General features: G+C 43.5%; 1 protein-coding gene across 6 annotated transcripts in view; it reads left to right on the plus strand.

The window, feature by feature from the left end:
• Positions 1-370: 370 nt before the first annotated feature.
• Positions 371-24,074, plus strand: part of LOC122841750 (transducin-like enhancer protein 3-B) — a 28,847-nt gene continuing 5,143 nt past the window's right edge. Inside the window, exons 1-16 of one of the 6 annotated variants that reach the window (XM_044135328.1) lie at positions 371-904; positions 1,356-1,595; positions 1,978-2,078; positions 2,324-2,387; positions 3,968-4,012; positions 11,164-11,226; positions 12,054-12,158; positions 16,655-16,856; positions 17,648-17,706; positions 19,864-19,986; positions 20,530-20,580; positions 20,989-21,144; positions 21,912-22,047; positions 22,298-22,473; positions 22,979-23,055; positions 23,145-23,394. In XM_044135328.1, coding sequence (XP_043991263.1) covers positions 1,572-1,595; positions 1,978-2,078; positions 2,324-2,387; positions 3,968-4,012; positions 11,164-11,226; positions 12,054-12,158; positions 16,655-16,856; positions 17,648-17,706; positions 19,864-19,986; positions 20,530-20,580; positions 20,989-21,144; positions 21,912-22,047; positions 22,298-22,473; positions 22,979-23,055; positions 23,145-23,394 — 1,632 coding nt within the window. In that variant the 5' untranslated portion in view covers positions 371-904; positions 1,356-1,571. Of the gene's footprint in view, positions 905-1,355; positions 1,596-1,977; positions 2,079-2,323; positions 2,388-3,967; positions 4,013-11,163; positions 11,227-12,053; positions 12,159-16,651; positions 16,857-17,647; positions 17,707-19,863; positions 19,987-20,529; positions 20,581-20,988; positions 21,145-21,911; positions 22,048-22,297; positions 22,474-22,978; positions 23,056-23,144; positions 23,395-24,074 lie in introns of all 6 variants that reach the window. The other 5 variants (XM_044135336.1, XM_044135331.1, XM_044135326.1 and 2 more) reach the window with 5 other exon arrangements.

Below are 24,074 nucleotides of genomic sequence, written 5' to 3' on the forward strand. Positions count from 1 at the left end.
CATGTTTTTTTTTCTTTGTATATCTGTCTCTTTCTTGTAGAAGTGTTATCTTCACGTTCCAATACTAATATTTGTTTTAGGGTGACATTGCTTTAATTTATATATGTTCACCTTGCATTTAATTCGCTTAAATAAGCATACCTCTTGGGGTGACGTTCACACCACAGACGTCCTTGGATGACCAGAGTTTAATAGATGTAGACAGCATTTGCTCTGCTTCGCTGAAATGGACGAACATATAAATTATTACCTTTGTTTTGAACAAGTTGTTGAACACTCAGAATGTCACTTCACATCCAAAATGGCGACCGTGTGAGGTCACTCTATTTGTCCAATGAGGACGTCTGTTTTCTTCCAACCCCACGTGGGGATGCCGCTCAGTGATTGGTTGCTCGTGCGGAGCTCCGACGAGGAGCCTGATTGGTTGGTGCGGGGCCCTCTCTCAGCAGTGAGGTCCTCGTGTCAGTGCACAGTCTGTGTGTGGTACAGCGCGAGGCGGAGGAACTGGGTACCCAACGGCAGGCTGGCGGTGAATTTCACAACGCTCGATATTTTAACACAAAATAACTGGTTCGGTCGACAGTTCATACTATCAGGAGCTACTGGAGACCTGGCGTACTGCTGCGGGATCTAACTTAGCCTGTTTTGAAGTTGTCTGCAGTCGAGGATTCGACCAGCGTCCGATCGGACGGACGGAGCGACGCTCTCCGCCTCGGAATCGCCGGGCTTTAAAGGACTCTCAAGGGGCCGAACAAGACGAAGCGTACGAATACAGGAACGACGAAAAGACATCTTTGTTTTGCTCTTTAAGTCTTCAGTGGCGGTGGAAAGTCGACGATATTCCGCAGTGTGTGGATACTATTTCTTACCTGTATAGAGGAGGGAGGAATCAGTCGAGACAAAGGTAAAAAGAGCTTCACGGAGAGAGCCGCTAACGAGGCGAGTGGTGGTGAGGCTTTTATGGGAGCAGACTTCTTGTTTTTTGATCACCTCGGACCACCAAAACACAGTAGATGTTCTCTCTTATTACGAAGGAGAACTCGGTGCATTTATAAGAAAAGCGAAGCATCGTGTCCCTGTGGGTGTATTCAAAACTAAAACTTTGGGATTTATTCTTATACTTGGGAAATTTATCACATTTTCTCACTGCGATGCTCACTAAACCGGCTGCTACAGAATCTGTCATATCTAGGGAAATATTTTCAAAATCGCTCCCAAAGACCGACTTTATTTATTTTTTTTATTTTTACGTAACCGACTCCGCGGTTAGGTCACTAAGGTGAAATTGGTGTCGCTTTGTGTTTTTGTTTATGTGATCCAGCCCCTGAGCGGTGCCCCGTTTTCTGTTTGTTTAGGTCCAAAGCGAGGCTGAGGAGGTAACACATCCACTGGTCGGGGTCTGAAAGTGCGCCTGGCAGCCCAGAGAAAGGCTTTGTCCGCCGCCATCCTGCGTTTACAGGGGAAGGGGTGGCGGTGATTTACCGCACCTTCTCTGGGATTTACGACAAAAAAAAAAAAAAAAAGGTGGGGGGGAGAAAAACACGTCGATTCCCTTGTGTAAAAGGCTCGACATGTATCCACAAGGCCGGCATCCGGTGAGTAGCTGTCTTTGTCACTGTTTGTGCATTGATGCAAATAAAGCACCCCTCTAAAAAAAAATTGCTTAATTACCTGAGAATTGAGCTGTTGCTATTTATGGCTTGAGTTGGTGCCAAGCTGTGTTGCACCTTGTGTTATGGTTTAAATCATTGTGCAATTTGTTGTCAAAACGACAAAAGCCATTTATGCAGCAGTTCTGTGTGGATGGATTAAGTGGGTGAAGGCAGCCTTCTTTCTGTTCTGCTTCTTGAGGCTCAGCAGACGCATAAAATGCCACGAAGAGATAAAGAACTGGGTTTAGCGAGAAAAAGCAGGAGGTGGTGGCAGGAAAGTTATCTGCTGATGATGTTTACACCTGCGGTGTTTCCACTCCTTCAGGCACCTCACCAACCAGGGCAGCCTGGCTTCAAGTTCACGGTGGCAGAGTCCTGCGATAGGATCAAAGACGAATTTCAGTTCCTGCAGGCCCAGTACCACAGGTAATGACTAACTGACTGTAAACAGCTCTGGCTTCCTGGAAACAATAGGAAGAGGAAGCTGCTACTGGTCGCTCCTTTATTGTAGCCTCATGCACCCCAAGCCGACACTTGCGGCGTATAAAACCTAAACTGCTTTCTGACGTTTACTATAAACAGTTGATGGCGTTTACTTTTCTAATGGCTCTCTGTTCGGATCATAATCGGTGAACACCTTCTCTCTTTTTGTCTTTCTTTCTTCCTACAAGTCTCAAAGTTGAGTACGATAAACTTGCCAACGAAAAGACTGAAATGCAGCGCCACTATGTCATGGTAAGTGCTAGAATTGTAAGCCATGAATCTGATTTAATGCCGTACCCTCCCATTTGCCTCAGGTGAAAAGTCACAGGTGGTGCAACCTAGTTGTTTTTCCAAGATCTTGTTAGATTGTTGACTCACGCTTGTTTTCATTGGACGAGGAGCAGCAGGGTGGGGGTTAAGGGCCCGTTGAAATTCTAGACGGGGTCAAATGTCCAGCTATTGATCGTAGGGTGTGATGACCCCTTCCCATCTGTGTCTCTGGGTTCCTCCAATCCCCCCACCTTCACCCTAACACACCTAACAGGATCCAAAGGAAGTTAATGGCTCCTCTGCTGGCTTAGTGCATGAATCAGTGGGTTTCCTGTGGGGGTCTTATTGTTTTTATTTTAGTAACCTCCTCAGAGTGAAACAAGTGTCACAACCACAGCTTTCTCAGACAGGGGAAGAGTGTGAGTCTGCTTAGACTTGCTGCCAACATGCTTCCTGTTTGATCAGATGTCAAGTGGACAGCTCTAAGTACATGTGTTAGAACCACATGTGCCCCAAGTGAGCACCTTTGATCGGCTTTTGTTATCCCCCCGGTGAAACTCCTAACAATCATTTTCATGAAAATTTCTAACCCAATAATCATTTTTCATGCATAGTCTCTCAGATTGATGTTGCAAAGTTTTAAGTTGGTCAACAGCTGGGCCTAGTAATATTAGCTGTAATTTGTCCAAGATCCAGTTTAATTAGAAGTTTTTCTGCTGCTCAGTGTAAAACAGTAAATGAAGCATGGAGGGATATTATTGCTTGTATTAAAAGATTATTAGTATTTTAAGTCATAAATGCTTGCCACTGCTTTTAAGACAAGGTTTAATGTAAAAGTACACTCAGATAATTTGTACTATACTCAGTTCAGAGTTCATAAAACAGGGACAAAAACAGATGGTTTTGTAAACATGACCCAACTCAAAGGTTCTTGCCAACACAAGCTTCACTGAGCGTCCACAGAGCAACCTGTCTCCCTTCTGCTGTACCCATATAATATTATTGTTTGTGTTAAAGAACTAATGACGGACAAGGTGTCGATTTCACTTTTTTGAATCTGCTTTTTGTTATGGCAAGGTGTTATTAGCAGCTGTAAATTGTGTATCTTTGGTAAACAACTACATTTTAGTTTGGATCTGGTTAGTTTGGCTTTTGACCATCACAGAAAGTGTTGTGTTTTTTTTGTTTGTTTGTTTTTTGGGTCAGGTCTTTGAGGTCATAGGTTGGGGTTGTGTTTAAAGATAACCTGTCACTCAGACGAAACCAGTCCTCTGTTGCTGTACACAAAGTACACAAATATCGTCGACTGTTTTGGTCAAAGTTGTTCTGCTTTTTTCATTCACTCCTTTCCTAAAGCATCTGTTCAGCTTCTCCCTTATGGTTAAAATAAAAATATCTTAGTCTTTCATTTTCTCATTACTGGGTCAAAACGAATTACCTACAACCACTTGTGTTAAACCTATTATGGTGTGTATTTGAGGATAAATACCTGCCTTTGAGTCTGATGTATTGTTGAAGTAAAACGTTTGAGGTTTAATGTTTTGTCTCTCTTTATTTTTCAGTACTATGAGATGTCCTATGGACTCAACATTGAGATGCACAAACAGGTATGTGGCCACATCAGATATGGTCTATGTACATCCAAAACACTTGTGTTTTTGTTTTTTCCTCCCCTAGTGTTTGAAGAGTATAAACATGTGCATGCATGCATATCTGACCTTAGTTCCTGCCCTTATCCCTAAATGCTTTTCAGAGGCGTACCCATACAGGCTTCCTGTTGTAGAAATGCTGACAGGTTAAACAACATTAAGGGCACACTCTCTGATGAGGCGGTTGATGAGATTAAAGTAGCTGCCAGACAAACTGGCCATGTATGCTTTTGAGTGGTTTGTCTTAAGCTACTGTTTTTTTTGTTTGTTTGTTTTTTCTACCAGTAGATGTTTGGATTTCCATGGCTAAGGAATTTAAAAGCTCATCTAATCAGCGAACACGCTGCTGTCACCTCATAGATGAACTGGAAGAATATCCAGTTTGTTTCACACCACCTAAAGAGTCTTTTCGGTAGAAGAAAAGTCGTTTCTGTGTTTCACAACCGCCTTGTTATAGTTTGTTTCTGTCGTGTTTCACACGTCGAAGGAAGCAACAGTAACTTCAGTGGAGCTTCACAGAAATGCGCGAACAATAGAACGTAATAGTGACTCATTTGGATGGCTTGCTGAAATTCATTAGTTACAATCCTCTACCTGAAACTGCCCTGGAGCTCCCAGGAGGTGAGGCAGCACACTCAATGACTTTGGTTTGCAGCTCAGTGACGTCTCACCAGAAATGTTGAGCATGTAACGCCCTCATCAGGCTCCAATGAATGGATAAGAGACAGTTGTTGATTCAAATGAAGGATTTTAATCATTTGTCAAAAGAAAAGAGGGGACAAAAAACACTTTGTGCCATAAACGATACAAAAGGTTCATGATGCGAAGAGTCCTGGGTCACCGCTAATGAAGGAAATACCAAGATACTTGAAAACTTACTTGGAAACAGAATCAAATGAACCGCTGAATGGACTTTTGCTTTCTGCAGGAATACCTTGGAGAAACGGGAAGCTTGATAGATGGTGACTTGGTTTGACTTTTGGACTTTTTATGTAAAGTGCTCAATGTGTCAGCATGAAGTTAGCTTTCCCTGGCTTCTGGTGAATTTTTATTTTTGTAAGCCTTGGCTTAAATTATCTGGGTTACAGCCTTGTGGAAACTGTGGACAAGCAAAAATTGCATCATATGTTTATCTTTCCCATACTGCCCCCTCATGCATTCATTCACATAAATGTGCCCACATACTCTCCGTTTTCCAAGCATTCTGTTTGTGAATACTGACACATGGCTTATTATAGTAGATGCTTTTATTATATTAGGAAAATAATCAGCTTATATTAAGGCAACATAACCAGTAATACCTGTGGTTTATCTCTGCCTAGCGGTCACTGTATGACCACTTTCAGAAAATGTAAGAGTAAAAAAAGATCGGTAGTGACCTAATCATTCTGTACCTCATAACTCAAGACAGACCTACAGATATCACACCAGTAACAAATGACTTCATGACATGTTGAAGAGGTAAATTCAACCAATTGATTCAGGTGGGTTGGAGCAGGGATGCATCTAAAAGTGTCAGGACAGTATTTTTGGAAGACTGGAATTGGAGACCCCCCTTACTCAACCTTTTCTTATAATTTTTTTTAGTTTAAGCGTCTACAACAGACGGTGGCGTTGTGTCGTGAAACTTGTAGAAGTGAATCACTTAAGACTGTAAGTGGTGTGTTATGTCAATGGAAGATGTAAGCAGGGGATTTAAAATGGCTGTTGTTGAGCACGAGATCAAAAGTATAAACAAACAAAAGTATGTTGGCTGCAGTGGAACAGATAAACCTGTGAGTTTGTGAGGATTAACAACCTCATCTCTCCTGTTGGCACCAAAAATACGAGTTTCTCACCTAGAGTGTGACAAGATGTCATGTAAAAACCAAAGACGACATTCTTTTAGACCCCGTTAACTCCTCTATTAACATTTTCAGAAGCAGACCTCTCTTTTTTCAGGGGCAGTATTATGTAAAGTAGACTCATTTTCTTTAGCTTTACATTTAATATATATTTATAATATAATTGTAAAGTTACTCCATTTTATCAAAAACCTAGATGGAGTGTTACTTAGATTTTTTTTTCATGCGTGTTTGAGAAATCCTTGAATCTCTCTGAATCCACTATTCAGTTGTGTAAAAATGAAAGATGAAGATCCTCCTTTGTGACTCTCCCACTCAGCTCCTTAAGACTAGCCAGCAGCAATTGGCAAACACCTGGTAACACATCAGCTTCGCTCATTATATGAGCTACTTCTCAGTTCAGCGCCGGCTTAAAACGTTGCTAAAGGGTTAATAGAGGAGCCATGTTGGGATGACATCCTGAAGGTGGACTTTCAGAAAGAGCAAGAGTTTTTTTTTTTGTTTTTTTTTTTTAAAGAGATAGAGGCCTGATTTCAAGGCGTTAAATTATAAAGTCAAATTTCTTTCAAGTTATATTAGATGTATGTAGTATTTTTATAACAACTGAAGTTAACGCAGTTACGTCATTTTGCTATAAAATAGCACTATGTGCCTGGAAAACACATAATACTTCCCCTTTTTAAACTTTTTATTGCTTCCTCAGATCTATTTTTTTTTTGCCTCCCCGTTTGTACCATCGTATTTTTTCGCCGCCTCTCCCACCACCGCAGCAAGGGGACATGAAAGATGGCCCGCGTTGTCATTAGCCGCAAAATATGATGTACGAGAGTGGCAGTGCGTGAGAGAGGCAGGGGGCGAGATGAAGAATGGTGGGGTGGAGGCCTCGTGGCCGTGAGATCCAGAAGGTTAATGGCATCGGCGGGAGGGGAGCCCGGTTGGAGGAGCAGCATGCGTTCATGCGCTTTAGTTGGCGCGATACGCTAACTAGATGCGTTTTCTCATCATCAAGGCAGCCAAGCCTGCCAGCCCCTGCCCCTTTCTGGGCTTTTTATCAGCGGTAAAGCAGGTAGGAGTGATACGCGGCCCAAACGAGTGGGAAGAAAGCGTGGATGTAATCTGGAGACTAGGCGTTCCGGGGTAAATGGGTTAATCGACTTGTCCTGTGCATCTCCTTTGTTTGTCAATAAGCCCAGCGGAGAGCTCTCTGAATAATTTATTGCTCCTGCCACCCTCCTTCCTTTTTCTTTCTCCCGCTCCCTTCCCTGCTGAACAAGTGTTTGTGATGACATCAGCGAGAGGTAAACAGACGGCCCCTCGTCGTCACCGTTGTTCATACGAACGGCTGGATTATTGGAAGCAGGCGGGCGTGTTACTTTGCTTGCGTTGAAGATTTATTGTAGTGTGAAAAAAAAAAAAAACACATTATAAATTCACTTTGTTGTTACCCCAACAAATCTGGACTAAAAAGGAACTCATGTATAAACACCGACACACACACACACACACACATATCTATAAATATCCCAACATAGAAACACTGTTTGTGTCTACTTACACAAACCTACAGTAATTGAGGTTCCAGCACACTGTTTCCCCTCTATGCTGCTGAGCAGAGCGGTTGTCATGAAAGGGAAGGTGTGTGTGTGGCTGCGGCTGCCGGGAGGTAATTTGTTTTGACAGTGTCTCTTATGATGGCAAAAAGTGCAGGGTGGAGGTAATCACCCTTGCTTGCTGTCAATAAGTGATTTTAATTAGCGCAGCTCATTAGGCTGCCTCAGCAACATGCCCTGCTGACTGTGGTGGAGGTGTGTGTGCGTGTGTGTGTGAATGTGAGTGGGGTGGAGGGATGTGGGGGGGTTGCTTTGTTTTCAACTCCCTCTGCTCTCTCTCTGTCTGGATGTTTATCACTTTCATGCCTCCTTATGTTTTAAGCATAGCTTTTTGCCTGTCCATTCCAATTAGATCTAGGATTAAGTGGAATCACAGGGATTCAAAGTGAACTTCTAGCATTTTCATAGATGTATGCCGATTATCCGATTCGTCACTTGTTGAATGAGCGAAGGCGGTGGTGGGAGAAAGTGTTTTATCGGGTCTGTTTCCTGGAGAAAAGAGGAACAGGGAGGAAGGAGAAACGGAGCTTGTGCAAATGAATAATTTATAGTGGATTCCTGGAATTGTTTGCCAAGGTGATGATGGTCGATCTGTCTCAAAGCCAATATAAACTGAGTAGGAGAACACACACACACACACACCCACGCTCAGGGGAGTTTGATGAGGTTACTTGGGGCTGTGAGACGTGCTTTATTTTGATAGCAAGGCCGGAGAAGTTGGTGAAGGAGTGTTGCACTATTATTGTTTGGGGTGTATGTTTTCTAACTGACTGGTGTTGGGATTCAAACAGAGGAACGGTATCTGTCACAGATGCTCTGCTTCCATAGGTTTCCCTGCAGAAATGTTGCCTCTTTCTCTGCATATTGACTCTAACTAAATTGTCACGCACATGCAAAATGTTCCTCATGCATTCGTAATGAACAAGGTACCTCTAAGTGGCTCTTTCTTCCTCTTGCCCTGGCTGAGAAGATAATTCCCAAACAGCCATCTCTGCCTCCTCATCATATGCCACTTGTTTTCCTCGCCAATTGAATCCTCGTCAGAGACTCGGCTCTCCACTCGGGGGGGCTAATGCCTGGAGCGACAAACAGCCAAACGGCTCTCAACGCGCCATTGACAGAGGGATGCGGTGGAGAGAGCGGGCCTCTCCAAGCTCTGGTGCTCCTAGACAACGCTGAGTACCTGTAATTGTGGAGCTGCAAAGAAAAGCTTCAGCTGGCTCAAAGGCCTCTGTTTCCAGCGGCTTTAAGTGACTATAAACCTGTCTCTGCTGCTGAAAGCTCTGTGGAAAAATGGTTACTTCAAAAAAAAAAAAAAAAAAAATGAAGTGGTCCTGTTTTGGCTTCTGTAAGCCCACAGCGGGTGTTTTCTGCATGTTCATGTTTAGCTGTCAGGAATCTGTCCAAGCACACTTGTTCTCATTACCCTCACCGGGTGGGTGAACAGAGGAACAAAATCGGGAAAGGACGGAGAAAATAGTGCAACTAAGTGCATGGGGATCTTATTATGATGTTTTATTGAACTATTATGATCATCATGAAGATTACAATAAAAAAAAAAACGTATTTTTTAGGTTACTGTATGTTTGTGACTGCATGGCACAGCAATTGTAGTGCCACAAACAAATATTATTATTGAAAAATATTCCTATTTGAAATAGGTTTTTCACTTGTCCACTTAAAGTGTGAGTTTTATTACTAAACTGTTCACAGTAACTACCTTTTATCATATTTTCAAAGTCATACAGAACAAACAGTGGTCAAAATAACAAATATGACACTTGCTATCATACTGCCGGCTTCCTTTTTGTATTTACCATCAGTAAGTGAAATCTTACCGATGAGTCGAAATTCTTACCACTCTAATCCCCAGATGAGTTTTGGGCTGCAGTCAACATGGGGGTCAAAAGTTTTCAGAACATTTAACTACAAAGAAGCAGCTTTTTTTTTCTTTTTTTTTTCACATTTCTCCAGCTCTTTTCTCTGCCGCACCATTCTACAACAAAAAACAAAACGGCGGAGTGCAGCGCCTGAATCCCACGATTTCTAGCCTCAAACGGTGGCCCTGAAGTGGTGATTGGCTGTGAGCAAATGGTTGCCTTTGTGCGTAATGCAGTTGCGTTAATAGCTGAGTGTATCAGCATACAGCTGTTTCTACAAGCCCTGTGCTGCTCCCCCTGCAGCCATTTCCAGGCAAGTGGCGTAACACTGAAACACATTCACCCTGCCAGTGTCATTGTATACGACCCCCCCTCTTACCCCCCAGTAATGATGATGCTTTATGAGTCTCCAAAGAGTCCCCCACCCTTCCTCCAAGTCAGCTCGCCATCCGCCCGCCCCCCACACCTCCTCCTCAGCCGCCTCCGCATTCCCAGTTATCCCTCATTAATTTCCCGTGCCGATCAGATCGACAGGCCGAAAATTCAATTTAATGACCTGCCTCTGTGCTGCTCCTAATATGATTTTACAGGCTGTTCTGGTCAGAGCCCCTCAGCCCAATTTACATAACGATAAGCCGTGCCAGATAGCGTTGCCCCGGCAACAGAAGAGGGGAGGACGAGGAGGAGGAGAAAGGAAGAGGAAGGGCATAGAAGAGAGGAGTGGAATTAGCATGAAAGGGGTGTGAAGACGCTTTGGGAGGGAGAAAGCGCCGTCCGTTTGAGGTCAAACAGGGGTTGTGAGATAAATCCTGACAGGACAGCAAAGGTCTGCCCCTCTCCTCCCTCCCCTCTTCGTCTCCTGCTCCGCCTGAAAATGAAAAGGGTGACAGAGGTTTTCCAGAAAGCTGCTGGCACCTCCTGTCTCTCCAGCCTTTTCACATTCAAACAAGGTTAAGGAGTAAATGAGCGGAATGCACCGGCGTCCAAAATGGCGGGAAGGACCTCTTCAACCCACACACACCTGCTGGGCCTCCACCTCTAATCTCTCAGAATCAATTAGTTCACCTCCCCTGGTTCAGTCAAACCGCATTACCTTAGTGTCAAATCAGAGGATTTCTCTCCTCCATTCATCGCCGCTTCCACCCCCTTTCACTCCGCTTCCCACTTTTGTGTTCCTCTTGTGCTCCTCGACTGCGGAAAGTGCAGGATTTAAAAAGGGAAATTGGCTCGGGCAAAATGTCATGGGACCTCCGAGTGCAGTAAGACGGGCAGTGCAGCGTATCCATTTGCCCAAATGCGGCGCTGTAAAGTGCATTATGTACATTGAGCCCCCGCAGTATCAGCTTACTCTGCCGGCTAATATTATGTGGTCGATACCAAAGATGGCTCTGATAGATAGGGCTGGAGAGTTAACCTGTCTGCTTCAGCGTGCCCTCCCCCTCTCCCCTCTCTCTCTTTATAGGCCGTAATTTTGAAGTATGGACCTCATTAGGCTCTCTCCAGCCAGATGGTATTAGCATATTTCAGCCTCCTAATGAAATAAAGACTTGAGCTTAATGGAAGTATCGGAGAAGGGGGGTGGGGGGGAGGAGTAAATTTGTTCTTGGGCGGTCCCAATTTAGTTAGAAATACAATTTGGTTAGAAAGTGCACGTTTTACCCAGATGGACGCTGCAAACAGTTTGGTTTTATAGGTAATTAAACTGTTCAGTCTGTTGGTGCATGCAACGCATCGTAAGCGTGCTCTTCTAATATTTTCTTTCTTCTCTCCTGCAGACGGAAATTGCCAAACGCCTCAATGCAATTCTGGCTCAGATCATGCCGTTCTTGTCACAAGAGGTGAGTTTTAGCCGCGCAAGCTGCACCTCAGAGGAAATAAGCTGGTTTCTGCCATGCTGTTCATGAAGAATTCAAAATATTAAAATAGAGGCGGTTGCTCAATAGCTGATTGGTTGCTTTGTTGTAGCATCTTCCAACAGATTGAGTTTTAACAGAGGTGGGTAGAGAATCCAAAAACCGTGTAGCACGGCTTCAACATGTTGTTACTCAAGTGAAAGTGAAAAGAAGCTGTCCGAGAAATTACTCGAGTAAAAGCAGAAAAGTATTTGGTAAAAATGAAACCCCAGTTCTGAGTAACTGATTAAAATAGCAATATTTTGAGATTATGTCATCAGATAGACCAAAGTATAAATTTATCAAGGTCAAAATGAAAATAATTCACTACAAAGTAACAAAACCAGGCAAAAGAATAAAATTCCAAATTAGCTTCTTTCAGTATCAATATAAACATTGTTTATTTATTGTGATAACGATCCAATCAAAAATCTTATCATGATGAACAATGCGATAAATGCCCAGTTCTGTAGTACTCTGTAGTAAAAATACTCCTAAAAGTAAATATTTTTTCCCCCATAAAGTTAATTAACTTAAAGTAAACAACTCTGATTATTAATTTTACTGTTCTGACCTCAGTTTATTCCCACCTGGGTTTACTTTTGTGCATGTCCTTTAGATTTAAGCACATATTATAGACTTTTTCTTTCGGGTTTTAAGGCGGAGTGAAGGGTCTATTTTCTACTTCGAGAATCGGCAGACGTCTGAATGTGTTCTTTTTAGCTGCACTCGTCTCCATCTTGTGTCTGATCTTTTGTGTTTGTGTCCTGCAGCATCAACAGCAGGTGGCTCAAGCTGTTGAGAGGGCTAAGCAGGTGACAATGACTGAGCTGAATGCTATCATCGGGGTACGTGGACTTCCCAATCTGCCTCTGACTGTGTGTATACCCCTTCTTCTTCTTCCATTTAACCCAGAAGCACGGACAAAACTGCATTCACAGAGGAGGACCGGCACTTCTCATACATTTATCGACCACTAAAGGGTGCTACATTATGCTTTTGGATTTAATTTCAACCCCATCTTCGTCTGAAGGGCTACATTTAAGAGAAATCCTGAAAAGGAGGTCGAATCCGGTAGAAAAATTGGGATAATTGATAAAAATCTGCAGCGCTGTTTCTGTTTATTTTAAAGCGGTGCCATGGTCTTTTCACTTGTGCAGACTTGTCCCTGTCTTGAGTGGTTTATTAATTTTAGAACAGAAAATGTTTGCCATGATCTGTCAATGTGGTGTTCAGCACTGTAATTTCTCTGATTGTTGCCATTTTCAGCTCACAGTGAGCCTCTGCTCTGAAACGGTCTTCCAGCTGCGATCAGATTAAAGAGTTTCTCACATTTCACTTTGCTTGCTCTTTAATTACATGAAGGTTTTCAGCCAACTGGCTTACCTTTACCTCTGGACCAGAGAATTAAAGTGTTCAGGTCAGGACTAGGTTTGGGATTGCAGCCGAGATAACGGGCATTGAACATCTGTAAAATAGATGGGATTAAAGTTTAGGTTACGCAGAATGACCCAGTGTGGAGAGCGGGGACGTCTCCTGTTGGTCGCACCTGTGAGAAATCTCAATTTACTTGATGGTTTGTACAGCTGCGGGTCTTAACATTTACAAGATTTAGTGTTTCCTCCGTTCCAGGTTTACAACGATGGCTTAACTGACCTGTGAACTAAATCCAGTCTTTTGACTTTACAGGGTTTTAATCAGACAACCTCCAACTTTTTTTTTATCTAAAATGTCGGTTGTAGCTTTTCTCACTCTTTTTACAGTACAGGAAAATATCTGGCTGGAGTTTATTATCAAAGACTTTGAACCAAATGAGACCAAAACAATTACTGACCCTTAGTTCCCACTAAATGATGGTCGCTCTCAGACAAGTAGACTTTAGATCAGCTCTGGTTTTAGTTGAAGTTTGAGATCTGCGCGGCTGCAGCACGGACTGCAGACTACAAAGCAGACGCCGAGAAATCGTTCTGCCTTTTTCTCCTCCGTTTTGCATAGTTGTCTAGCCAGGGGCAACACATGATTGACTCTTACTTGACAAGTGTCAGAGGTGCTGCGTCATTTGCATGCTCCTACCTTCATTTCCATAAGTCCTACATTAAACCAGATAGTAGCTGGATACTGGTTGATGGGGCAGCTACAGGTGGCGTGGTGCTCTTCACATGTCATGTAGACACTAATCGGCGGGAGACTGCACAAACCTCTACACCTGGCTGCTTTTAATATCACTACAGCTCATTTGCTTACCACAATGGCCTCTTTTTTTACATATATTTTGTTTGGATATATTTACAGTAGTTTTTAAAAAAACTTTTTTTTTTTAAAGTGTTCGAAAGCTATACTAGAATTTTATCGTTAAGGTATAAGAAGTTGGATGAGTTTTTTTCACTGTTTAACAATCAAAATAAGCGAAAACTTTTTTTTATTTTAATACAGAGAAGCAACAGGTTTATTCCTGCTGTGGCTCAATTCTCCTATCAAACTCATAGTGTCTGCTTAGTTGGTCTGCTGTCGCCTTTCTAGGGTTGTTTGTCCCTTTAAAGAGAAAGTAAAATTTCACTCGGTTTGTTTCTGTCTTCCTTTTCTTCTGCCCAATATGGATGCCACGGGTTCTCCAGAACCTTCGCTGCCAAGCTGGAATCTCTTTGTCCTTCCTCTCGGCCCCATTTGTTGTTTTTAAAATATCTTGCGGTCTAATTTTCTTTTCGTTCGATGGCTGAGGAAATGCTGATGAGCTGCAGAACCTGTTGTAAGCCACAGTGGGTAATGCGCCGATCATTGCCAGACTTATTAAGCCAGTCTGCCAGCTGGTTTGTGCGGGGTTCTGTTGATGCTTGTTCCACCTGACAGTACTGTTCTGCAGGGAGCCAGCTTCGCCTAGTTAACTTTAATTGCCTGTTTCCTGTGGAAGTTGCCAGAGCTGCAGCAGCATTTACACATAATGAAAAAAGATACGTGTGAAAGAGAGCTAGCTCTTTATCCATGAATATTGAATTGGAAGCAATTTATTTTCTGAAAATTCCTCCCCTCCCCGCTTTTTTTTTCTTCTGTCTTTCTCTCTCTCGCCCCTCATGACTTCCCTCCCTCGTCTCTCTTCTCCTCAGTCATAGCACGCTAATGAGGCTTCTTGATAATGATCCCTGCACGCTTTTCCTCATTAGGCACACTCAACAGGGACGTCCCTGCCTCAATCCCTCGCCCACTCTCTCTTTTATTCTCTTGTTATTTTTGTGATTCTGCCTCTACTTCCTCGTCTTGTTCTGGCTGCCCTTTCCTTTCTCGTTTTCTTTCTTTTCGTTTTCCTTCTGCTCGCCTTTCCGTTTTTTGCAAGAAACGGGCAGCTCTGCTCACCGGTGCAAACATCGATTCAGAACGCTGGCCCTTATTTGCTTGCATCCATCTCTCGGGTCCAGGTCTAGCGTGACATAATGGGCCGACTGAATAATGGCCAGCTGTTAAATAGACTTTTGAAATGTGGTAACCCACCCTATGTACTTTGGTCTACTTTCTCCATTTTGTATAATGAATGTATGGATCAAGTTATTGGAGTTCTATCTTGCAAGCAGAGAGGCAATCTTTTTTTTCCCCTCGTTTTTTTTTTTTTTTTGAAGAGGCAGTTGATGGATGTGCTAAGTGTTATTTAACCTTGTTTTAAAGCACTTGCTTCCCTCTTGCCTGAGTGGCTATTTAACTCCTGTCTGTCTACTCTCTTGGCTCTGACTGCCTCTCACAGACATTCATGGCCTCTTGGGAGACGTGTGTGTGTGTGTGTGTGTGTGTGTGTGTGTGTGTTCTCCACTATCTCCTGCTTAGTGGTATTCTGCTGAGGCGGGGCATGCTGGCTTGGTTTTCCAGAGTGTTGAAAGGATTTGAGGCTTTCATGAGCAGACCTATTGATTTTTTTTTTTTCCTTCTTCTTTTTGTCCCAGTTATGATTGAAGCAGTTTTGGAATGAGCATAGCTGTTTGGTACCATATCTGATGGCCAGAGGTAATGTGACGTTCAATGAAAACATAGCTGATTGAAGGTCATGCACCATCACAGAAGAAAATGGGACAAACATGAAAGTCGCTGGTATGCAAAGAAAAACCAGTCCTCCACGCTAAAGTCAAGAAGTCATCATTGTTCATCTGGATGAAAACCCGAAAACAAAGATATTTCAGTCTAATTTAATGTAGCCCTGAGCTGAAATATTTCATGTCTCTAAACAAACCATATTGCGCCCATGTTGTCAGCCATTGTTTATCTGTTTTTCTCTTGGTAGCTCCAGTATTTTTGGAGAAAAAGCTCAAATGATTTGGTCTTGTTGGCTATCTTTTTTTAAAGGATTTATATGACACCTTGCTTCCTTACATTCTGGTTGTAACAGCTGTTTAGCAGCTGTTAAATTATGATTGACTGACTGCTGATCCAACCAAAATAACTCGCCTTCATCTCCTGCTGGTTGCTGTGATTTATTGGAGTCGCATAACTACATTCCCTTCCAGCGGACTTTAGAAAATAGCTTAATCATTTTTTGACAAAGCGGGAATAAAATGCCTCATGGTCTTTTTCATAATGGAAAAGGTGAGTCAGACAAAAAAAAAAAAAAATCCAAAAGCAGAAAATGATGAAACGTTGATTAGATTATTAAACAACTTCAGGTTCCTTTCAGTTTGATTCAGAAAAACGTCTTGAATCTCAGGGGGATGTTGGATAAAATGTCGTCATTACACATGAGTTCAAACTCGTTAACTGTAACATTGACTAACGTAAACTTTTTGAGAGTGACCACTAAAGAGGTTTTTGGAGTGAATGTATTGCAGAGGTCCAAAAATAAAATATTCAGTTGTTTTTAGTTTATCTGGTTTGATGTTGGTATATTATTAATTTAGTATTTTACTCTGCAGTAAAGTTAATTTAAACTGCAGGTTTAAATTAACTTAGAAAGCGTACAATTTGTTTTTTAGTTACATAAGTATATATTATATAAATATTAGTTGTATTAGTTTACCCTTAGCTATCAAGTAAACATGAATTTGTTTTAATATTGGAACATGAATAGCACTGCTTCCTCCTGCTGTCACATTTCAGCTACCATGCTGCAGAACTGGAAAGTATAACACAGAGGTTTTGGAGTGAACGTATTCTACTCTGTTGAGCCAAATGATTCATTGAACACATGAAAACAGTTCTGTCCCTCAGACAGCAGGTCAGCAGCAGCAGTAAGCCAGCACTGCATGTTGATCCACAGCTAAATCCAGATTGTTTGGCTTTGAGCAAAAACGTCTCCGAAGCCAACCCGGGCAGAGCACGGTCACTCATAGAGGAGTCACTTCCCAGCTGACCCACTTGTCCTTTGTCTCGTCTCCTGTCTCTCTGTGTTTGTTTACAGCAGCAGCAGCTTCAGGCCCAGCACCTCTCTCACGCTGCCCACGGCCCCCCGGTCCAGCTGCCCCCTCACCCCTCAGGCCTGCAGCCACCCGGCCTCCCCCCGGTGACAGGTGCTGGATCCGGTTTGCTGGCTCTGGGCGCTCTTGGCAGCCAGACCCACCTGCCTGTGAAGGATGAGAAGAACCACCACGACCTGGAGCACCGAGGTGAGGAGCAAAAACAGCCTGCAGCCCTTCACTGTTTCTACCGGCTTCATTATATTCCATCCAATAAACACAGTTTTCAAGGCCGAACTGTAGACAGAGCTACTATGAGGGGAAATGTTGTGTTTTAGCAGATATCCTTCTTAATGTAGGGGTGGGCATTTAAAATATTTCAAAATACCTCAAAACGTATTGTTGGGATTATTTTTGCTGTTTTCTCTACTGTTTGTTCAATGAGAGTATCAAAACATTCGAAAATATGATTAAATGCATGTTTGGTGCAGTTCAGTGTCACAGATCACACTTCTTTATGTGTATTACATAAAAAACTGTTTTTCAAGGTTAGTATTTGTTTTTGGGTCTACGTTATACAGTCGAGCCATACAGTTACCTAAAAAAAAAAAAGCAATAAATAGTTCTTATCGTCATATTTATTGTGATTGTACAACAAACTATTGTGATAAAACTTAAAGTCCATATCGCCCACCATTACCTTAAAGTTCTGATCTGATGTGAAAATAGGTTAATCAAATAATAGGAAAGTGGAACAATGAAAACTATTGTAATATATATATATATAAAACGTTATAGGATGCTGCTTTTAAATGCTGCTTCATTTGGTTTCCATAGCATCAAAAAGTACATTTTGATCGTTAAATTCTCTCTGAAAGTGTTTCCTCTTGATCACGTCGTAGCTAACCTGATGGGTTACACCATGCATTTGATTGCTGCTCTTTGATTGCAATCTTTGTTGCCTTCCCATACTAATTTGTGATTTGCTTTCCTCCCTCTTGGCCCCTCATCTTTTCACTCGCCTCTGGCCATTCCTCTGAAAGAGCGCGAGTCCAGCACGGTATGTTGACTCTACGGCTCTCCGTCCTTCTCTGTGTGTCTGTCTGTCTCTCCCCCGACTCGCTCTGTTCCTAGCTCATCGTGTTTGGTCATTAGGTGTACTTAATGTAGACCTGAGCTCACCGTTCAATAGACATTGGTGCTGTCTGTGTAAGAACACACACATTTTTAAACTCGGGGGCGGTGTACGGTGCCTGAATCCAAATGACTTCTGGGTAAATAAGCCACTGCCTTCTAATCCAGGTGGAAAATGACTCCAATCACTGGACGAGGATTAGTAGCCTGCTACCTCCTTTAATTTCAGCACAATTAAAACTGACTTTGACTCGCCTTCCGTTTCTACTTTAGAGGATTTACTATTACAAGAGTCCTTGTCATAGCTCATTGTTGTTCTTCCTCGTTCAGTAAACATTGTATTCCTCTGCTGCCTTCCTCTTCCTGGTGTTTGGTATCTTCTCATCACTCTGTCTTCTCGTCCTTCGTCTTGTGTCGTCCCCATCTCTCCATCTCTTCTCATGTTGAAGTCCTTGTTTTATCAGACTGGCTTAAAGCTCTCAGTTAGCTGGAGTGTAACGCTCTGTTGGATCTGCTCAAACAGATTAAGTTCCCATTGACTGGCCATCCTGAATGGGCTCACTCATGTCAGAAGGAAACCCTAACCCCCCCCTCCACCTTCTCATTTGGTGACAAGCGGCTGCAGTACCACCTTACCTGCTCTCTCAGCCAGCCTCTCCTCCCTCTTTTTGTTGGCGCGCGCGCACACACACACACACACACATACACACACAAAGTCTTCCTGTTCTGTTGTCTCAGGTCATCTGATACCACAGTTAAAGGGAAGTGCAGGGTTACTGAGACAAAGCAATCTTTGAAAGGCCTCCGGCTCAGATTCAGACGGGCTGTAATACTGTAGGAGACAGCATCTCGCCAAGCTAGACTTGTGGCTTTGTTTTTGCAGCAGGAGCTGAACGCATCGGCCCGTTTTGACCTGAGGAGGAGGCGGAAAATTGGCCCGACTCATTTGGGAAAGCTCTACTCCTTTATAAAGGCGGCTGCTATCCATTAGCTGCTCTACCTCGGTTTAGTCCTCCATCTTTCTGATAATTGTTTCGATTTTTTTTTTAAAGTCGATTCACAACAAGAATTGACCTCTAGATGTGCTTACCCCATCTACCCACTCGTTGACCTTCAGTCTGCCTTGCAGGACCGCTCCACTATCTCAGACAACAAAAACCCTGTTTGCAGCTTTTGAGAAAGTGCCAACGTGTCTGAACGTTCCCATTAGTGGGGGAGAACTCATGATTTTACTGCTAGACTGGTGTTGCTTGCCAAGTTCCTTTCCTGTTTTTAGTGTCTTGTCTCGTCCTTCTGTCCCTCACCCCCACTAATTTTCTCACTCTGCCTGTCAGGACCCTTCTCTGCAGGCGGCACACTTTGTCTCGCCACATTGATCCTGTCCTGGTTTCCTCAATGGTCTCTTTTCTTAATCTGGTTCATTTTCATGTCAGTTGCTGTGATTTTTAGTTGTTTTGTAAACATGTGTTGGGAATTCAGAGTAAGTTTGATTATAAAAAGTTCATCTGGCCGCAGTGGCAGTCCATAAAATTGTCAGGTTTTATTTAGAGTTCATGTTTTCTCTCCAGCTTGACTCGTGACGAGTCACCTTCCCAGTTAGTGTTTTTGTGGCTTTGTGGTTTTGCTCAGCTGCCTCGTCTGTTTCCTCTGTGCTCCAGTGCTTTGGCACCAGCAACAGGGCTGAGCTTTCCAAGAATCCTCTTCAACCCCCCCTTTTTTTTATTCCAAATCAGTCCAGCAGCATTGTGCAGTTTGCTTACTGTCAATATTATCGCTGACCCCACAAAGGAAAATACTACCTTCCCTTCATGATTAGTCATGAGTCTCATTTATGTCTTAAACATTAACATAACACAGCGGCTCCAGTTTTGCTCTAGAGTCCAACATCTATGGAGAAATGTTGACACATTTTATCCACATTTGTTTTCCAAGAAGATTCCCAGTTGAATATTTGCTGAGGCTGTAAATCTATACTGTACACACAATGCGCCAGTGGATACTGATTTAAAACGAACAGAGTATGCCAAGGTAACTCGATGAGACCTCCGGCCTCATGCGGTCGTTGTCGGTGTGTTTGTGGCAGAATAACTCGGTGTCGCCATCAGACAGCCTGCGGGTAGCGAGCGAGAAGCACCGCAGCTCTTCAGACTACGGCCTGGACTCGAAGAAACGCAAAGTGGACGACAAAGACAGCAACAGAGGATATGTGAGTGTTTTTTAAAGACCGGCTGTCTATTCAGGGTTTTTTTTTTATGAAATGTTCGCCTTTCAGAAGACAAACTTACAAATTGGGTTAATATATTCAAGGCTTGGACAATATGGCTGAAGGACGTATTGTCTTCAATACGTTCGATAGTTATTGATTAGTTGTTTTTTTTTTTGTTTTAAATCTCTGAAATACATGGTACATGCATTAAACTGCACCTGCGCAAGTCACCCAACAGGTTGTTGCTAGGTGACCAAAGAGTGCCCAAGTGTGTTGATGTCACCAACCTTGCTTAGCTGGGCGTGAGAGGTTGAGCAGCTAAAGCCTTTCCCGCCTACATCCCCCAGAATCCCTTGCAATTCTGGATCAGAGTTCAGTGAAATTACTGAACATTCAATCAGACGTATTGATCACATGTCTATTGCAATATATATATAGTTATTGATTTATTGTCCAGCCTTAATATCCATCTAAATAGTTCTGCGTTTTTGTGCATGTAGGTCAAATAAATCCCTTCCCACTAATGTTGCTCGTTTATTTCAGGACAGTGACGGAGAGAAAAGTGACGACCTGGTGGTGGACGTGTCCAACGAGGTAAGACGGGCGTTTAGCTGCTCTGACACATTCATAGACGGGAAGGCTGCAAAGAACCCAAACACAGCCCTCTTTTGTCTGTCCTGAGCACCTTTCACTGTGTTGCCAAAACGTCTGACATAATATTGGTTGTGTGCTTTGAGACTGTTTACTCGGTGAATTTCCCTCTGCCATTCATGCAGAATATAAGACAAAGAACACAAAGAGAAAAGGGTGTGACAGGTGAATGAGAAGTGCATGCGTATGTGTGAGGTGGGGGGGCGGAGGGGAGCATGAGCATACATCGGGATATTTATCTGTGTTTGCACATGAGGCCCCAGCTTGTTTGACCTACATGTAAATGCCAGTGGCTTTCCTCCGGCCTGTTTGCTCAGTCTTGCACTCCGTCCGTCTCGTTTAACTCCGCAGGACCCAGCCACCCCTCGAGTCAGCCCCGCCCATTCCCCTCCGGAAAACGGCCTGGATAAGTCCCGGGTGCTGAAGAAAGACGCCGCCCCCAACAGCCCCGCCTCCGTTGCGTCTTCGGGCAGCACGCCGTCGTCTAAGGCGAAGGACCACACCCATGTGAGTGTATCAGGATGATGAAACGAGGGGAGAAGGGAGGGTTATGGTGGAGGTGATGAAGCCTGAACTGACAGACTAAAGGAGCATTTGGCAAATGAAGTAGGTGGCTGTGTGAAAGAGTAATTCGGAGGCTTAGGAGTTGGCTGCTGTGCAGGATTTGAGGGAGCAAAGGGGTGGATGTCTTCTCAGGAAATCAAACTCTATGGCTCAGTCCTATCAATCTCCTTCATGGCTTACCCAGCAAATGGTCATTTCTCCGTTGCTCTGAGGCTGTAAAGAACCCAGAGTCTCTGCAGAGGGATATGTGCTGTCTGGTTTTTGTTCGCCGCGTCCATAATCTGCTCCTCTTCCATTCTTATAAAAAACCAACATTTAACCTGGCTTAAAATCTTTCCCTACATAAACCATTTTACTGAATATTGCTGAAGATACAGTGGCCAACAGTGACCGTCTTACTACTTCCTCTTGCCATCATTATAAAACTCAGTTTCTTTCACTCCCTTATTAACATTAACTGGCAAGGGATGAATAAATAATTATGTGGGCCAACATCTTCCATAAGTCCTGACAAGCTTAGCTTCTAAGCAACGGTTTATACCCTCATACTGACACACTATCACACACTCACAACCACGGCTGTGACGAGCGCCCATGTTAGATTGGATTAACTCGAGCTGTCCGCTCAGATTGTCACTCTGGATTTTCCTGCCTGTGGGGTGTTTTCGACTCAAACTTTGGAAATGGACTAAATAATTTCTCTGTTGCAGAACGACAAGTCGTCGACACCGAGCCTAAAGTCCAACACGCCTACCCCGAGGAACGAGGCGCCCACACCGGGGACCAGCACGACGCCTGGACTGCGGCCTTTATCGATGGGAAAACCGCCCGGCATGGAGGCGCTAGGTAATTACTGACAAATCGGTTATTCTCCTCATTATTCACTATGTTGCTTTTAACAAGGCACCCTTTTTAACAAGCAAGTACACACAAGTTTCACTGTTATTGCTTGGGGGGGGAAAAAAATCTACCACAGTCTCACTATGTGGCTTCTGTGACCTTTCCTTTTACTGCTGCAACAGTTTTACTGCACATAAAACTAAAACCAAGGAAGAGTTTAGTAATCAGTTAAAGGGCATTTCCTTCTCACCATCAGCTGCCCCGGCCCTCCGTACTCCCCTGTCCATCGCTGGTTCTTATGCCTCTCCATTTGCCATGATGGGTCATCATGAAATGAACGGATCGCTGACCAGCCCCGGTGTCTATCCGGGTCTCATCTCACCCCAGATGAGCGCTGCTGCAGCCGCCGCCGCCTACGGACGGTCGCCAATCGTAAGTCCCACAGGCTTTATGCTGAAATTCTCACCCACGATGTAGAAAAAGAAATGCAACAAAGATCCTCCTCCAAACATCTGCACCACCATCGCTGCAGTAGGTTAAAATATTTGACTAAACATGGAGAAGCATTTAGTTTTATACCTCACTAATTCAGAACAAACTTAAGATCCAGAGAAACTCCTACTCGTTTATGGACTCTATTCTTGTTCACCTTACTAATCGAAAACAAGCTGTAGACCTAGAGAAACTCCTACTAGTTTATATTGTGTAGTACTTTTGTCTTTTTTGTTGTTACCTTTGCCTTTTTGTCTTTGGGTTTTGTCGTTTTGTTTGTATTTCCTTCTAATTCATGTAAAGCACTTTGAACTACTCTTCCAGATTGTTTGTCAGACTTAATCTGCATATTTCAAGGGATTTTCCTGAAAATTGTAGCTTGGCAGTTTCTCAAGAAAAACCTAAGCTTATTTGATTTCTTTCTTTTTTTTTTTTTTTTGTGCAGGCGGGGTTTGACCCCCATCCTCACATGCGAGCTCCAGGCCTGCCGGCCAGCCTCACCTCCATTTCAGGAGGAAAACCGTATGTTTACATTTTTGCTTTCGCTCTTTAACTACCGTAGATTTTGTTCCCAGAACTTGACTCGCTTCCATCTCCGTTGTCGTTTCCAGAGCTTACTCCTTCCACGTGAGTGCAGACGGTCAGATGCAGCCCGTGCCCTTCCCTCCAGACGCCCTCATAGGCCCGGGCATCCCGCGCCACGCTCGTCAGATCAACACGCTGAGCCACGGCGAAGTAGTGTGCGCCGTCACCATCAGCAACCCCACGCGCCACGTCTACACTGGTGGAAAGGGTTGCGTCAAGATCTGGGACATCAGCCAGCCAGGCAGCAAGAGTCCTGTGTCCCAACTTGACTGCCTGGTAATCAGATGATTTCACATTTTAAGATGGAGAAGATGGAGTCGAGTTAGCCTTACTCTACATTTATTTCAGGATGTTCAGCCATAAGGGGATCCCAGTGTGCTAATGAGGTCTCAAAGTAATGCATTAAGGCTTTTCTTGAGCATTAAATGTAGCCTGACTCTCCATCCTGCTACAGCTGTCCACAGATCCCAACAGATAGAGATGTGAATAATTCAATAAAATGTCTCACTGCTGTGCTGAAATTATCCTTGGTGAAGGGGGAAAAAAAAACCCCTGCTGAGTAAATGATGTTGTGATTGGCCAACCCTGTCTGCCATTAAGCAGCTCATTACTTTCTCCCAACTGCCTCCCGTTTCTCATTTTGACTCGGTGTCTTCATGCTGTTCAGCTCATATGGCCTCCTACGCCCTTAAGGTGTGTCCAGAGTGCAGTTTGGTTTTATAAAGCCATCAGGGTGCCATTTTAATTTGACCAATAGCTTCTACGGCAGTGTTGATTTGTCTTTCTGCTCTTGTGGAGCCGGCAGCCCAACTGTCTCTCGTTAAAGCTGACATTCACATCTTCACTAGATAAAGTCAGCTGGTAAAAGAAAAGGTGTTAAAAGTGGATGTACTGCAATATGTCGGTTTCTCTATGATTTTCTTTTTTTTCTTTCTCATCTGGAATTCGCACCACTT

Source organism: Gambusia affinis, linkage group LG02, assembly GCF_019740435.1.
Source record: "Gambusia affinis linkage group LG02, SWU_Gaff_1.0, whole genome shotgun sequence".
NCBI lineage: Eukaryota > Metazoa > Chordata > Actinopteri > Cyprinodontiformes > Poeciliidae > Gambusia > Gambusia affinis.